The sequence below is a fragment of the Eurypyga helias genome, unplaced genomic scaffold (assembly GCF_000690775.1).
Source record: "Eurypyga helias isolate BGI_N326 unplaced genomic scaffold, ASM69077v1 scaffold3788, whole genome shotgun sequence".
NCBI lineage: Eukaryota > Metazoa > Chordata > Aves > Eurypygiformes > Eurypygidae > Eurypyga > Eurypyga helias.
In genome coordinates, this window is record NW_010264859.1 from 30437 (window position 1) to 45515 (window position 15079).

The 15079-nt window shown below is 41.1% G+C and overlaps 1 protein-coding gene across 1 annotated transcript; it reads right to left on the bottom strand.

Moving 5' to 3' along the window:
* Positions 1-257: 257 nt before the first annotated feature.
* EIF4E3 (eukaryotic translation initiation factor 4E family member 3) lies at positions 258-13173 on the bottom strand. Its single transcript, XM_010156509.1, has 7 exons — positions 13091-13173; positions 10798-10870; positions 8234-8328; positions 6188-6248; positions 3192-3258; positions 829-984; positions 258-304 (listed from the first exon to the last, which is right to left on the bottom strand). The coding sequence occupies exons 1-7, from the start codon at positions 13171-13173 to the stop codon at positions 258-260; spliced, it is 582 nt and encodes a 193-aa protein (XP_010154811.1).
* Positions 13174-15079: the final 1906 nt, after the last annotated feature.

Sequence of the window (15079 nt, forward strand, 5' to 3'; positions counted from 1 at the left end):
TACTCTGATTGAAAAAACAAATGGCCAAAATATCTTCTAAAAGAGACAATAAAAAAATTTTTAAAAACCCCAACCAAACCAGAAGTAATGAATTGCATATTTAATGGTCAAGGCACCTGCTTTTCCTCATTATCCCAGTTTGAAGTGTTAGAAACTCAAAAGGGCCACTGAGTATAGTGCTTCTGCAGGGCTTCTACCATCCTTCTCCTTGTCCAGACCACCTCAAAACACCAAATAACAACAACTGAGCTTGGCACTTAATGTTTACCCCGCTGACCTTCAAAAGCATGATGCTCTCTGTGCGCTAAGGAAGAGAAAAGGGAAAAAAGAATAAAAGAACGTGTAAACTTTGTTGAGGAGTCTAAAAGATGAAAAGAGAAGACAATGCATGAGTAGTCAAGAAAGACACAACATGCCAATGAGCGGATTTTGGGAATACACTATTTGATAATACATTTATATTGAGGCTAAAATAAGAGATCACTTAAAACCCTGCATGTAAACGGTTCCTCTAAATGAACACTTCAGTTGAACAGCATGTCACCTTGAGAGTTATCAGGAGATTTGTCTCACTCATTTTACGAATCGGGCATATTAAACATGGAAACAAATATATTCTACAATTAAACTTATACTGTGAATGGTAGCTAACTTTTACATTGAATGGACAAAACCATATATAGTTTTGAAGTTACAATTTTAATGCAAAGGAGAGATGCTGTGTTTCCAAATGGTTAATCATGAAGCAGGCAGGATAGTCCCATGGAAATACCCTAAAGCATCTTATTTCTCCAACGAAAGTGGAAATCAACACTACAGAATACTTACATTTATAAAACACTGCTTTAAAAGACGTGTGTGGCAGAAGTTTATGTATCTTTTCTAAAACTTTTGCTTCGCTTGCTAGGGAGGCATTCACATTCCAGACTTGCACAACATCTTCACGGTCACGAACGCTGACGCTAACCCCTATTACTTCATCATCTGCAGACAAGAGGAAGCGTCATTAAAGAATACTTTAAAAGTGAGACATGTCTAATTTGATACTTGAGTATTATGAAACAGTGCCCAAAAGCTGAACAAACTGAAGAAATGAAAAAGAGAAATCTCCAGCGAGGCGAACACCAATGTTCAAACCAGACAAAATAGTTACCAGAAAGAAATAAACACTGTATTTATAGGAGCTGTTGGAAATATTACCTCATCGTGGTTTTAATAAAGTGCCATAGGATTATTCATCTTTGCTATTAGCATTCTTATCCTTGATTAGACAGGAATCACAAGACTCCCTTCAGTAAGGTTAGCAATATAAACCACTAAAGGCAATTTACCTACAGTAATGGCTATAAGCAAAAATGGAGGGTAAAACAACTAAAACCCCAGGAACAGTACCTGGTGGAAATCAGACACCAGCTTTTCCAGACTTTGCTCTCTTTTTCCTTTACATTTTATCAAGGCAGCAATAGGAAAAAAAAAAAAAAAGAAAAATATTAGCAAGAGCCCGCTCAGGCTGCTGCTGCCAGTGTTGGTAACTCCACGCTTCGCCCAGAGAAGCCCTTTTTGGTGTGAAATCCTCACGTTGCAGCTCTGTGGAGAGCTCAGCCTAAGGCCATGCCGCAGCTGGGAGCGGTGGCCACCTCCATCAGTGACCTCTGCTGTGCCGTGTGTCCAAAGGAAGGGGTCAGTACCGGTGCCACAAAGGCGGTGTCAACAGGGGAAAAACTACCTCGGCAAGCAGCAGCACGTCAGGTATTTGCTTAAACAGACCCCGAGACAACCCCATCAGGATAAAGGGCAGGAACACTCCTTTCTTGACACCAACGCGGTTATGGATATTAAGGATATTGAAAAGCAACTCTTAGACACGTCTCTTGCAGCTTAAGGGTTTGAGGCTTGTATTCCGTATCTTCCAATTCTGACGGTTGGGAAGGCAACGAGAGAAACAGACTATTTGAGAAACTCATTCTACAGAACTTTTGTAGAAAAAACAAAGCCACCAAGGGGAATATACCAGCAGCAGCTAGGTGTAAGAGAAAGCATTTGAAAGGGTTTTGCTGAACTGCTCTGTGAACCTGAGAATTGCAATTTTCATCTCCGGAATGACAGAGGAGTGAAGGAACGCTCCTAACAGGATATTCACCATCACCGCAACATCCAGTTTAATCAGATATTCACGCATAGGAGGGAAGTCAATATGGTCAAAAAGAAATGATGGAGAAGTGTCATTTGAACTGAAAAGTTAGTTTATTAACCTGGTCCCCAAACACCTTCCCTCTAGGCCAATGGATCAGTAAGTTCATCATTCACTTCACCCGGAAGCAAGAAACAGTTCTGTAACCAAACCCCAACGAATTAAATGGTCACAGACTTGTACTGGCTTCTCATGACTAAGAAGCAGCATTTGATGATCCATCTTAAGCCAGCTAGCATTCACAGTCCCTTCCCGGAGTCCATTTCCAAATGAAACATGCAACCTTGCAAGCCTAAAGAACATATTTATTCTGAAAGCAACGTCGTTGAATTATCACCTCTGACCAAAATCACATGTGAGCTTCTGGAGGATTAATGTGTGTTTTCCAGTAAACCAGCGAAGTATTTTAAGAATATTTATGTAAATTCAATCACATTAAAGGTTACCTTGACCTAAGCAGCATTTTTAAGCAATAATGAAAATACTGCTTCTGAGTAGAAGGCTAACCTGAGATTCAGGAGAGCCAGGTTTGTGTTATGGCCTTGCTACGGGCTTTTAATGCCTCCACAGGCAAACCAGGCAGCTTCCCTCTGCTTCAGGTCTGCACTCGTGCTACCCCTCACAGCTCCTAATGAGAAGGGACCGTGAGGGTTAATAGGGACATCTATCTCATTTAGTTGCTTCCAACAGTGATAGTACAAACAGTCTAGGACAGAAGTGCCGTTTGGGGTTCCAGAGTTCTGGCACTGTAGAATTAATCATTTCAATTCTGTCTAACAGATAGATATTTAAGAACTAGAAAGCCTGCTGGCTTCCCAGGGATGCAAGCTGTTGAGCCTGGGTCTTGTGCTAAGACGGTCAGAATATCTTGTTCTCCTCTTAATGACACCAGATACTAATAGAGTTTCCAGCCCTGTCCCCCATTTTTAGCAGTGCTTCCATGTTCTGCATTCAGAATCGGTGTCTATCATGCTAGCCTCAATCATTTTTAAAAAGTTACCTGCTGCACAACAATCTGTAAACTGCTCTCCAACGGTTGCTAACAGTAGCTCTTTCCAAACTGCAGCCTAAGGAGGGAAAAAACCCATTATGTTTGCATTATTTTTTATTTTAAACATTAGGTTTGCTAGCTTGGTTTTGAGTGCATTCTCTTCCTGAGGTGGTCTAGACAAAAAACAGTATTGTAAGTACACGCCATGCTTACATTACAAAATTAATTCCTTCAATACAGTTGGAACAAAAATTTAGACCCTGAAAATACACACTATTACACAGAATTGTTCTAATAAGTATTTTAAATATTTAACAGTAAGTTTACCTTCTCAATACCTGTGTCCAGGACTCACCCTGAACGCAGTAGTTAATGTAAAGCATGAAAGCAAATTTCTCCCAAGAAATTCCCATGATAAAAGACCGTAAGGCTCCACTTGTGATCCTTTGTTTCTACAGAAAAAACTTACTAACCACTCTAAGAACAGTACCTGAAAACCCTACCAGTAAATTAAGTTGATTTACTTTTAAACATCACCTCCGATTTGCCTTGACTATGGATAAGTCCATCTTTCAACAGACTCAAGCGCTAACTAGAGAATTGAAAGGTGGGGGGGAAAGCGATCTGTCACTTTTCTTCAGCTGTTAGACTAATTACACTGTTACTTGCTTTTGACACTTGTTATCACCGAAGCCAATGCCCATACAAAGCTTCAGACATGTCATAATGCTCCAAGGTGTGGGTTTAGAAGGGCAGAATAATGTTATTTCTTTTTCTTTTTTTAACAGAACACATCAAGATCTCTATTTGTCTTTATCACCACAATGACTTTTTCATATGCTACTTTTAAGGAATGTCTTTTCAGCTGTATGAAGGTAGCTGGAGTTTTAGCACTATTAAAAACCCCAGCAAATCAAACGCACCAGGTTCAAACAAAAAGCAAGCAGCCACGAAGATGACCAACTAACAAACTGCTTTAAAGGCATTCCCGCGTACTCCTAAGCCACCTTCTAGGATCCAAAGGATTCCTGACTCATTAGCCTCTAATCCAACGCATCACATAAAGCTGTGCCGTGGGAAGGACCATCTGATGCGACGGCTCCCGCGGCAGGCTGGAGACGCCGCTGTGACAGCCCCCGACACGGTGCCTTTTGCCTGCCAGCGGAACGGCTCTGTCCCCATGACGGGACTGACCACGCACACGCATCCCCCGGCGCAGCGCTCACTGCTGTGAGTCGTCCTAACGGTGCCAGGGGTAGGAAGCACTTCACTCAGCAGTAAGCAGTTGCAGGATCAGGCTTACGAAGATCTAAAAACTACTAGTTTTTGTATGAAAATTTGGCATACAGAAGCATCACTGTATATGTGCAACAATATGTAAGTGTCAGTATTTTGTCAGTCAGTTTTTATACCACTTGAAAAACCAGTATCTTTAGAAAAAACTACATTTCCCTCCCTCCGCAGCCTCGCTGAGCACTGCTATAGCGTATCATCTTCTTGAGGTAGGTCTGTATGTGACGGTTCATGTTAGCCAAGGAGATGCCGTGTGCACACATGACGGTGTGAAGAATAAAGCCAAAACCGAGAAATAACCATAAAGGTATCATTTATATCGTTTACAGAGGCACTAAAAGCTGACTGAAGTTCACCTTCCAATAAACCTTTCAGAAGTGGCCTGGGACATGCGGGACGTAGTTTGAGAGATTAAAAAGCACCTTATTTCAAAAAGGGGCTGTGATTCAGCCTCTGAAACACAAGGTCTCGGAGATCCCTACATTCACCACCCAGTAATGCAGGCTCCCCAAAACACCTGTCACTTCTGACAATCCTTGCACCTTGGATTATAAGAGGAAAAGGAAAATTTCTGTCTTTTCTGATCCCTTGGGACTGCAGGGGAGGAGAGCTGCAATTCACACACAGGGGAGAAAAGCCCACAGGCAAAAAAATCAATTAACTTTTGACAGAAATTTCAAGTACCATCTTTCAGCATTTAGTGCCTTCTGCAAGGCTATCACTTTTTTCTGAGATTTCACTGATGTTTAAAGGCCTGACCCTTTAAAAAAGAGGGAAAAAACCCTCTTTTTTTTTTTTTTAAAGGAGGGACCCTTTCCCCCTTAAAAAAGAGGGAAAAAACCTGAGTAGCACTACAGTTTCCCAAGATGCACACAAGGTGATCTGACAATTCACTATTGCCAAAGGGGGATGACCCCCATTCTCCTTTTTTCCTTTACCCCTCCACATCCATCAAAAAACCACTCCTGGCCATACACTCAAATTAAAAATGAAATAAATAGGAGACTTTTTCTGCCATTAGGCTGTGTATTAGGCTGGATCACAGAACATTTTGATGAGCACCAGAGGCAGCGCAAGAGGGATCAGGGGAGAACGAGCAAGATCTTCTCCCTTCCCACGGGAGCAAGCCACAGGACAGGAGTAGCTATCAGTGGAAACAGCACCTCGATCTGCATTTGGCTACAGAAAGTCACAGGGCTACTCAGCCACACACAGGTGCAAACAGGCCAAGCAAAAATAGTCCTGCTGAGTTTGACAGAGAGTTTAGGAGCATTTCAGTGAAACTCTGAAAGTTGTGCTGGACTGTATGTGTGGACTTTTGAAGAGCATTACTGAGGTTCTGGCTACAATTTAGCATATAATATTAACAGGAAAAGATTTTCTATTTTTCTTTGCATGCCTGTAAGCACACAGTCTTGACAACAAGGGTGATTATAAAACACTGTTACCAAATGGAAATGGAGTATAACACTGCAGCTTTTATTTGCTTGGCAATACATCAACAAGTGTCAAAAGCAAGAGATATGGAATTACCACCAAAAAAACCCTTTTGCTCTATGTCTTTAAATAAAAGGTTATAGATGTTGAAATAGTGTTTGGTTGTTGTATTGGGTGATGTCAGAACTAAAAAGCTTTACAACAGCTTTATCAGATGGAGTTTAAGGAAACGCCCTTACTAAACCATGTCTAAGTGAAAAGTCAATACAACATACCGTGCTTTCTTTAGGGACCTTCATTTTCCATATACCTCCTTTGGCGTTGCTTTCCTCTTCCCTGGTGATGGAAAACAGATCAGTGAAAATAAACATTCAAATCCACATCTAGATAAACTTGAATTCTCCCAGAAAAATCCCATCGGAAATGCAATTACTGACTCCAGGTAGCATGACTCAAGTTATGACTTCTGACATCAGAGATAATTCTTTCATTGTTCATGAAGCGGATCTCAGCACCTAAGCCCTTTCCTAAGTTTTGTGTGTTGGAAAATACTTACATTTTCCCTGACTACAGCCCATCTTTGAAGTGGCTGCAACCTACATGAGAACAAGCCACAAAGCAATTTCATGTTTTACTATGGTAACCTTTTATTTTGGAAAAAAACTCCGGCATTTTTTTCACAGAAGCAGCTTATTACTCTCAAGTTTATCCAATTTAACAAAAGAACAGAGTGCACTTCATTTCAGTTTTGTGTCAGCTAGAAATTAATTGCCCTTATTAAAAATGACTGAAGCTGCCCAGGGTCAGGGCAGACATACCTATTAAACTGCCTGATAATGACAAAGGCGCAACGTACAGACCTGTGAGCTTCAAGTTTATTCTGTCACAATTCTTTTTATTAGATTTTAAATTAGGGCTTCTAGTTTCCTTTTATAAGTCTGTAGAAGAAAAGTTAAGTGAATAACCTAATTTCATCTTTGGAATATCTAAAGCCAGCGTAAAACCTATAGAGATTCCTCAGGACCAATGGTCTCGCAACAATCCAGGCAAACATTGGGGAAAGGAGGGGGCAATCTCTGTGAGGACATCTTCAAAACTCTGCACTCCTCAATTCTTACTTCAGAATTTGTTTTTTTCTCCTAAAAACAATGCTGCAGTTAGCCAGTACACTGCAACTAATCTGAGAAAAGCTTGGCAGTGATCGCTGAAAAGTTAGCTGATTACTGATGGGACAGACCCCTGCAATCCCTCTCCTAAAATACAGCATCTGCAGTTACTTTAACAGTCTTAAAGCTGATGTAGTATTTTCAGGAAAGATCTTTGCATTTCACACCTTTAATAGTCACTTGTCAAATCAAACCTAAAAAAAAACCAACCCCAAAATGTTCCCGCTCATCCTCACTAAGATATCAAGACCTGCATGCAATGGCCAAGTTGATTTACACAGACATCAACATTACTTTCAAACCCTGTTTTGCTATCCTGACCAGGCACAGTATTTTTTAGAACAATAATCTAGACTTTCAGATGCATTTCACTTGAGAAAATTATTTACTTCTTCAGTAGATTAGGACAGAAACCCCCTGTAGTAAATCACCACCCAGTTAGACATACTACAGTCAAGTGAAAGAGCTCTAATCCAGTCAGAATATATGCAAATTATCCCCAAAATACCAAAACTCTTCAGAAAGTGCTTAGGCTCTCTGACTGAGATGTGACGAAACTGCACCAGGAAGAAGGTATGCAAAACTCAATGTCTGAAAGGGAAACCTCAGTGATTTGTACTTTATTCCATTACTGTCCTGCAATCAAATAGGAATTTGCCGCACCAAATCACTTCATAATGCCTTAAAGCAGTTTTAATCCAAGCTCTATGTGCATTTATATGCATATGAAGCATACTTTTGCACCAGTGAGGAACAATTAAGGACCATCGGTCATTGGCATCATTACTGCACTTGTTTCAGCGGAAAGAAAAGAATTTGCAAATTAAAAATAATTCAAATACAAGTAACATATTCTGTGTATTCTTGAATTGAAACAGAGTAATTTTAATTACTTAACTTCTATTTCATAGTTTAATTTTTTTTACATTTACATTCAGAGCTGGACAATTAAACTGCAGTCTGTGTTTTTAACAAAGACTCTTCCGTACAAGTCACTTTTAAGATCCTTTGCATATTTCTTTTCTAAGTCTATCAAGTTCAAGCACTTGCAGGCAACAGAAACAAGACCCTCCTGCCCCATGCCTGCCTCCTTTCACCACTTCAGCTTTTTTTTCACTGCCCAACCCCAGAAATGTGTACTGAGAACATACGTACCAAAGTGGCCGTCTTTCTCCCCGCATTAAATGGTAACTACATCTCAGCGGCAAGTTTGTCACAGGAGGAATGTTGTTGTAGACACTCCAGAAATCCTTATAAAGAAAAGAAAAAGTTGGATTAACACCAGAAAATGTTTCATGCAGATTTACTTCCCTGTTCGTTTTCTCTAAAACTATTACATATCCTCCTAGAGAACTGTCACCTTCTATGTTATAATAAAATGCTCTGAAAAGAACGTGTTGCAATTTCACTTCAACTGTTTTTTTGTTAGATGCTGTTTCTGTGTAAGGTGGAGGTAGAAAGAAGGGAAGCAGTTGAGCTGTGGATTACTTTAGAATAAAAGTACTGAGGAACAAAGAGAAAAGAAATCATCAAAATCAGAGTTACACTAAATATATCAGAACAAAACCAATACCTAAAACTTCATTAGCTTATTAAAAATATATATTAAATATCCACCTTGTTTCACCTGGCTAGTCTAAAACTTCATCAGGATTAACTTCTGTTGAACTCAATGCCTAACTAGCAATTCAACTACTTGGTCCAGATCACAGTGAAAAGTTTCAATCTCAGAACGTGAGATGCACTTATTAATACAGGAAAGGGGGAGAAATTAGAAGATCCAAGCTACTAGGAATCATCAGATTGCTTCTCAGCTTTTCTGCTGGTAAAAGCAGAAGCTGTCATACACGTTTGGGGTGGATAAAAGGCACCCAAAAGTAGTGGTGAGCAACAGGGAGGGATCACTGAAAAGATCCAAATCCCCTTTCTTCTTTATCCAACAGCTGAGAATAAGAAAGGCTTTTTAAAGACTTATTTTGCAGCAACATGCAGTGATGCAATATTAAGCATTAGTACAACTCATTTAGAATTATCTAATACTTAATCATTAGCACAATTTTAGAAACAAAGACTGCAGCATTATGTGATAAATTTTTGTGGCCTTTTGCAATTCTGCCTACCAGCCATTACCATTACATAGTCACGAGAAGAGATGGAAGACTACTAAAAATATAAAAAATTGGTATGAAGCACCCGCTTCAACTTTCATCTTACTCTTACTTGGCTGCGTTCCCAAACCCTAAAGCTACCAACAGAAGTAGAAGGAGCAGAGCTAGGCCAGCTGACAACTGTGGAAAGGTTGGACAGTGCTTATGTCCTGAACCAGGGACTTAGGTGGGAAGGGTTTGGTTTTCAAGCATCCTTCAGGCAATGCAAACTGGCTTTCCTCATTGGCTAGCTACTGCCCCTGAAGGACAGCGATGAAGTTAATGAAGATTTTGGTTTTCCTTCCCCAGAGGAAGATCATATTAAGTGTGTTAGCACAGTAAGACACGTTCTGGGCCACGCTGCTAGGTTCTGATAACTTCATCCAGACCATGAGTCTTCCCAGAGAACTGAAGGAGTTTTATGTATTTTAAACCACAACACAATAAGAAGAAAACCTCAAGTTTTTCAGCCAATAAAACCTAATTATTTAAATAATGAAGGCTAGATTCAGAGTGGGAAAACGGTTAACACCAGATACTGTGCACACCAGCCCGTGGTCTTAAGCTGTCCTTTTTCCAACAAGAACCGTTGCAGCCCATTTTGAAACAAACCCAATTCTGTGGTCAGCTTTAAGTTCAGTCACTTCATTGCATGACCAATGGGGACGTTCTTCTAACGCAGAGAGGTGAGAGGGAAACTCCTGGGGTCTGCAGGACACTTGCATGCTTTATGCGAAAGTACTCCTGCTGATAACCTCCCCTCCAGAAAACTCCAAAAGCCAAATCATCTCTTAGGTCAATGAGCTGGGAAGAAACATCTCATGCAATGTAACCAGCTGTGCAGATGTTTTGGAGGAGACATTATTTAAAACTTCAGTACACCATTACAGCTGGGTTCCTCCAAAGAGAAGGTTTTGGTATTACCTTAGAATTTCAGAGATCCCGTGAACTAGAGTCAACTCAGCATTAAAGTGAGACAAATACCAATTCACTAAACTTCACGCTAACTGTGGTATTAAAGCAGAAATGCAATTTTACTTGCAAGAGATGCCCACTGCTCGGCACAGGCAGATGATACAGACATCTGCAGAATTTCTTGTGGCTGCAAGTATCGCATGATTTAAAAGTACTTTAATTTGAGTCAGTTTGTTAGATTTTTTTTTAAAATTCATGCTCAAGAAGAAAAAACCCACAAGCTGTAATTTTTAGTCTTTGTGCAATGATTTTCCATATTTTTAAATAATGGAGAAAAGGCATGAAAAATATTTAAAACGTATGAAGTCTAACAATGCAATGGCGGCACGAGTAGAAAGTCACATCAGGAAAGTTTCAGAAGAGTGGGGTTGCCTGATCAATCCAACAAAAATCCTCCTTTCCTGGTCTGGAAAGCAAAATGAAATTCAATCAGTGACCAAGAAATAACACTCCAACCAATAACCCTCGTGTTTGATACCACAGGTAAGCAAAGCCGTAAGTAACCGTGACTCATCCACAGGAACATTAGTGTAACTTCACACATGAAGTTTCATTTTTCACATGTGGCAACTCCCATCACAAAGCCACACACCTTACCTGTATTGTTTGTACCGTATAAATCTTCTTCAGATTTGATGCGCATTCAGCCGCTGTCGTGCCAGGAAGGGACCTTGAAAACAAAGTTAATTATTTAATAGAAAATATGTATTTTATCAAGGGGGGAGAAGGGAGATGGGTGGGGAATCACGTGAGCGTGAAGCTGAAACAGTCACAGGCCAAAGTTGTGTGACAAACTCTAATTCCAATTATCATGACTCATTTAAAGATGGAAATTCAAGTGCTTTTATACTTTTGAATATATTAAGATATTTTGATTAAACGTGTGAATTAGGAGTTTTAAAACAAGAATAACAGTGCTCTTCCTAATGGCCACCCCACACCCTTCTGCTGTCAGGCATCAAAAAAAGTTGAGCAGTTCCAGTGGGAAGGGGTATCAGGAAGGGGCTACCAGCTCCCACCCTGGATTTCTTTGTAATTGCACTTCATATAACCCAGCACCCACCTGGAGCATTTTAAGACACACACAGTGCTTAATACTTTTAAAGAGAAAGCTCATCCATAGAGTTTCTGTAATGAATTATAATTATTTCCCAAGCCCCTGCCACCTGGAGCACAGGCCATGAGGGCAGCAGCTGATGTTACAATTCCCAGCACACCCCCCCCCAGGCACAATTTGGGGGGAATAAGGTCAAAATGGCTAAGGCATATTCAGTTTGTTAGAAATGGAAACATTTTCTCCACCCCCTCTCAGAAGCTGAAGTAGGATTTCTAAAGGAAAATGAAGATCAAAGACAAAGCAACCTCAGAAGATACAGAAACGTGTAAAATGACTGAATCTGGGAACAGAAGCGACAGAGCAGGTTTAAGGAAGCTGAGGAAAAACCAGTTGTTGCTCAAGTAACCGCTGAAGGAAGGATAAGGGCAAACCAGACCTCAGTAACCCTCCCCTCAGTGTGGCTGTTTGCCCTGATACAGGTGATGAGCAAGAAATATGTCCAGGAAAACACTAAAATAACTCTTAGAGATATAATTCAGGTATATACAGATATAATTAAGGCTGTAGCACAAAACCTAAATATTCATATAAAGGAAGAAATTTAATATGCGAAAGTACTGAAACAGAATCACAACATCAAAACTTTAATAGCCGCTCCAATGCTTTTTGAACACTCCTATCAAAATAAGTCACTTTTAAAACATACGCAAAACCAACAGAGAAATGCCTCCCAACTTTTTCAGTACAGAACAGACAAACTAACATCTACTCTATTTGCCTGTTAATCCCTAGACATGAGAGTACATTGCAGCAGTGGAACTGATGAGAAAACGTTACAAGGCCAGATTTCAAAAATCACTTTAACTAGAGGTTATAAAAACAAAGTAAAAACCCCCAAGAAATCACTGTGTTGCAGGTTCTAGTCCTGTGGCTCATGAAAATTCCCACGGGAAAACTGATAACTTGGAAACAACAACAAGCAAAATTTTCAGCAATGTGCTCAAAAGGAGTTAGCATAGTAAGGTGGGGGTTTTTTTGAAGGTTGGTTGTTTGGGGTATTTTTGTACTCTACACTCAGCATTAAAAAAAAACCCAAACAAACCACCAACAAAACCAAAAAGATAAATTTGCAGTATTTAACAGAATCGGAGTCAATCAGATGGCTTATAAATGCACCAAAAAACCCCAAAAAGTAGTAGGTCAAAACAGACAGAAAACCTAGCAGGCGATTTAGCTGTTTGTCAGTAGGGAGTGGTGGTTTTGAAACAAACTATCAGTTGTGTTTAGCTTTTGCTGACAGAAGCAGGGCCTCTCTGCTAAGCTTGGTTTCATATGTGATAGCACACAAACGGGCAAACGCTGAGATAACTTTGCCTCTTGGTGTCTCACAGCAATGTCCAAGCAGTTACTTCTCTGAGGCACTACTTCTGCCAGTTTGCCAACTTAGCAGTCACCAATACCTAGGGGTTAACCCTGTTGTAGAAGCATAGAATCACAGAGTGGTTTGGGTTGGAAGGGCCCTTAAAGCCCATCCAGTTCCAACCCCTCTGCCATAGGCAGGGACACCTTCCACTAGACCAGGTTGCTCAAAGCCTCATCCAGCCTGGCCTTGGACACTTCCAGGGATGGGGCATCCACAGCTTCTCTGGGCAACCTGTCCCACTGCCTCACCATCCTCTCCAGGAAGAGCTTCTTCCTGATATCTAATCTAAACCTCCCCACTTTCAGTAATGATACTCTACATTTGTACAATGTAGAGTATCAATGGCTCGATGTCCAGATGGAGACTGGTGACACGTGGTGTCCCTCAGGGGTCTGTATTGGGACCAGTACGGTTTAATATCTTCATCAAGGATGTAGACAGCAGGATCAACTGCACCCTCACCGAGTTTGCAGAGGAGTGGTGCAGTCGACATGCTGGAGGGACGGAATGCCATCCAGAGGGACCTGGAGAAGCTTGAGGAGTGGGTCCATGTGAAACTCATGAGGTTCAACAAGGACAAGTGCAGTGTCCTGCACAGAGGTTGGGGCAATCCTCGGTATCCATACAGGCCGGGGGATGAAGGGATCAAGAGCAGCCCTGAGGAAAAGGACTCTGGGGTGTTGGTTGACAAGAAGCTCAACATGACCCAGCAGTGTGTGCTGGCAGCCCAGAAAGCCAACTGTATTGTGGGCTGTATCCAGAGAAGCATGGCCAACAAGGCGAGGGAGGTGACCCTCCTCCTCTACTCTGCTCTCGTGAGACCCCACCTGCAGTGCTGCGTCCAGCTGTGGAGCTCTCAACGTAAGGATATCAACCATTGGGAGCAAGTCCAGAGGAGACCATGAGGATGCCCAGAGGGCTGGAGCACCTCTCCTCCAAAGAAAGGCTGAGAGAATTGGGCTTGTTCAGCCTGGAGAAGAGAAGGCTCCAGGGAGACCTTATAGCACCTTTCAGTACCTGGAGGGGCCAACAAGAAAGCGGGAGGGGGACTTTTTACAAGGGCCTGTAGTGATAGGACGAAGGGTAATGGCTTTAAACTGAAAGAGGGTCGATTCAGACTAGATATTAGGAAGAAATTTTTTACAATGAGGGTGGTGAGGTACTGTAACAGGCTGCCCAGAGATGCCCCATCCCTGGAAACATTCAAGGTCAGGTTGGACACGGTCTGAGGAACCAAGTTGAACACGTCCCTGCTCATTGCAGGGGCGTTGGACTAGATAGCCTTTAAAGGTCCTTTCTCACCCAAACTATTCTATGATTCTATTTCATGATCATCGCTCTGATACTGCAATAGTAAGGACTATTCAAATAAAAGATTAAAACCTATTCTCTAACGACAGCCTTCAAAGGTTATCTAGGTAATAATGGTAGCCATTTAGCAAATTCAATGCCATTTAAAAGAGCTAAGACAGATAGACAGAATATTCCACTCCAAGGTCATAAAATGGTTCATTTTGACAGTTGCAAATAACATTTTCCAGAGAAACTATGTGACCAGGTGTCAGAAAACACCAACCAATTAGCAAATTACCTGTTTTAAAAGTTAAGGTGAGTGATCACTTATTTCTAGTAACCTGCCCGACAAGTGCTCCATACCCACAAGCGATATTTCAGCCTTTCACCCAGCTCTAGAAAGTGTGGGTGATTTATGGGTATGAGCATGAACCCCCAAACTTTTATTAAAAATCCAAAAGCGACTAACTATTGAAGGGACTGCAGATGAGAAAAAGGTGACATGCATCAATTCACACATTTTGGGATCATTTGCAGCAGAAATTACACCTGCACAGATTTGGTTTCATGAATAAGGCAGAGACAGTATCTTAATCACAGTCAGAAGGAAAAATCCCAGAATTTCCTGCAAAATTACAGGTTCTGACCAACCTGAACCACAGTGATTCCACAGTAGCCATCCATAAACTCAGCAGATCAGCACAAACGCCAACTGAGTGGGTTTTGTGCCTTGAAACCCATGACACTGTGATTTTTATCTTTTTAAACTGAGTACACAGAATAAGTTTAGATTAAGTTAGCAGAGATGGCAGATGACTTCCAAGCGAAGGAATCTGTAGAATTTCCTATTTCTGTAGCTCTTCCAGTAAACACTTACACCCCAACCTAGGAGTAGTAAGATGATTGGGTACTTGTGATTGTACAAAACAAGAAGCCTGCAAATATCAACCCTTAAAATGACGCTATTACAGGATTCCCCCCTTTGGGGTAATTTTACTGCCATCAACAATAATCCGATATGCCACAACACACTGTCACTTATTGCCATGGCGAACAATTAATTCCCAAGGAACTCAACAGACAGTGTAAGCCCTCACTAACAGGAG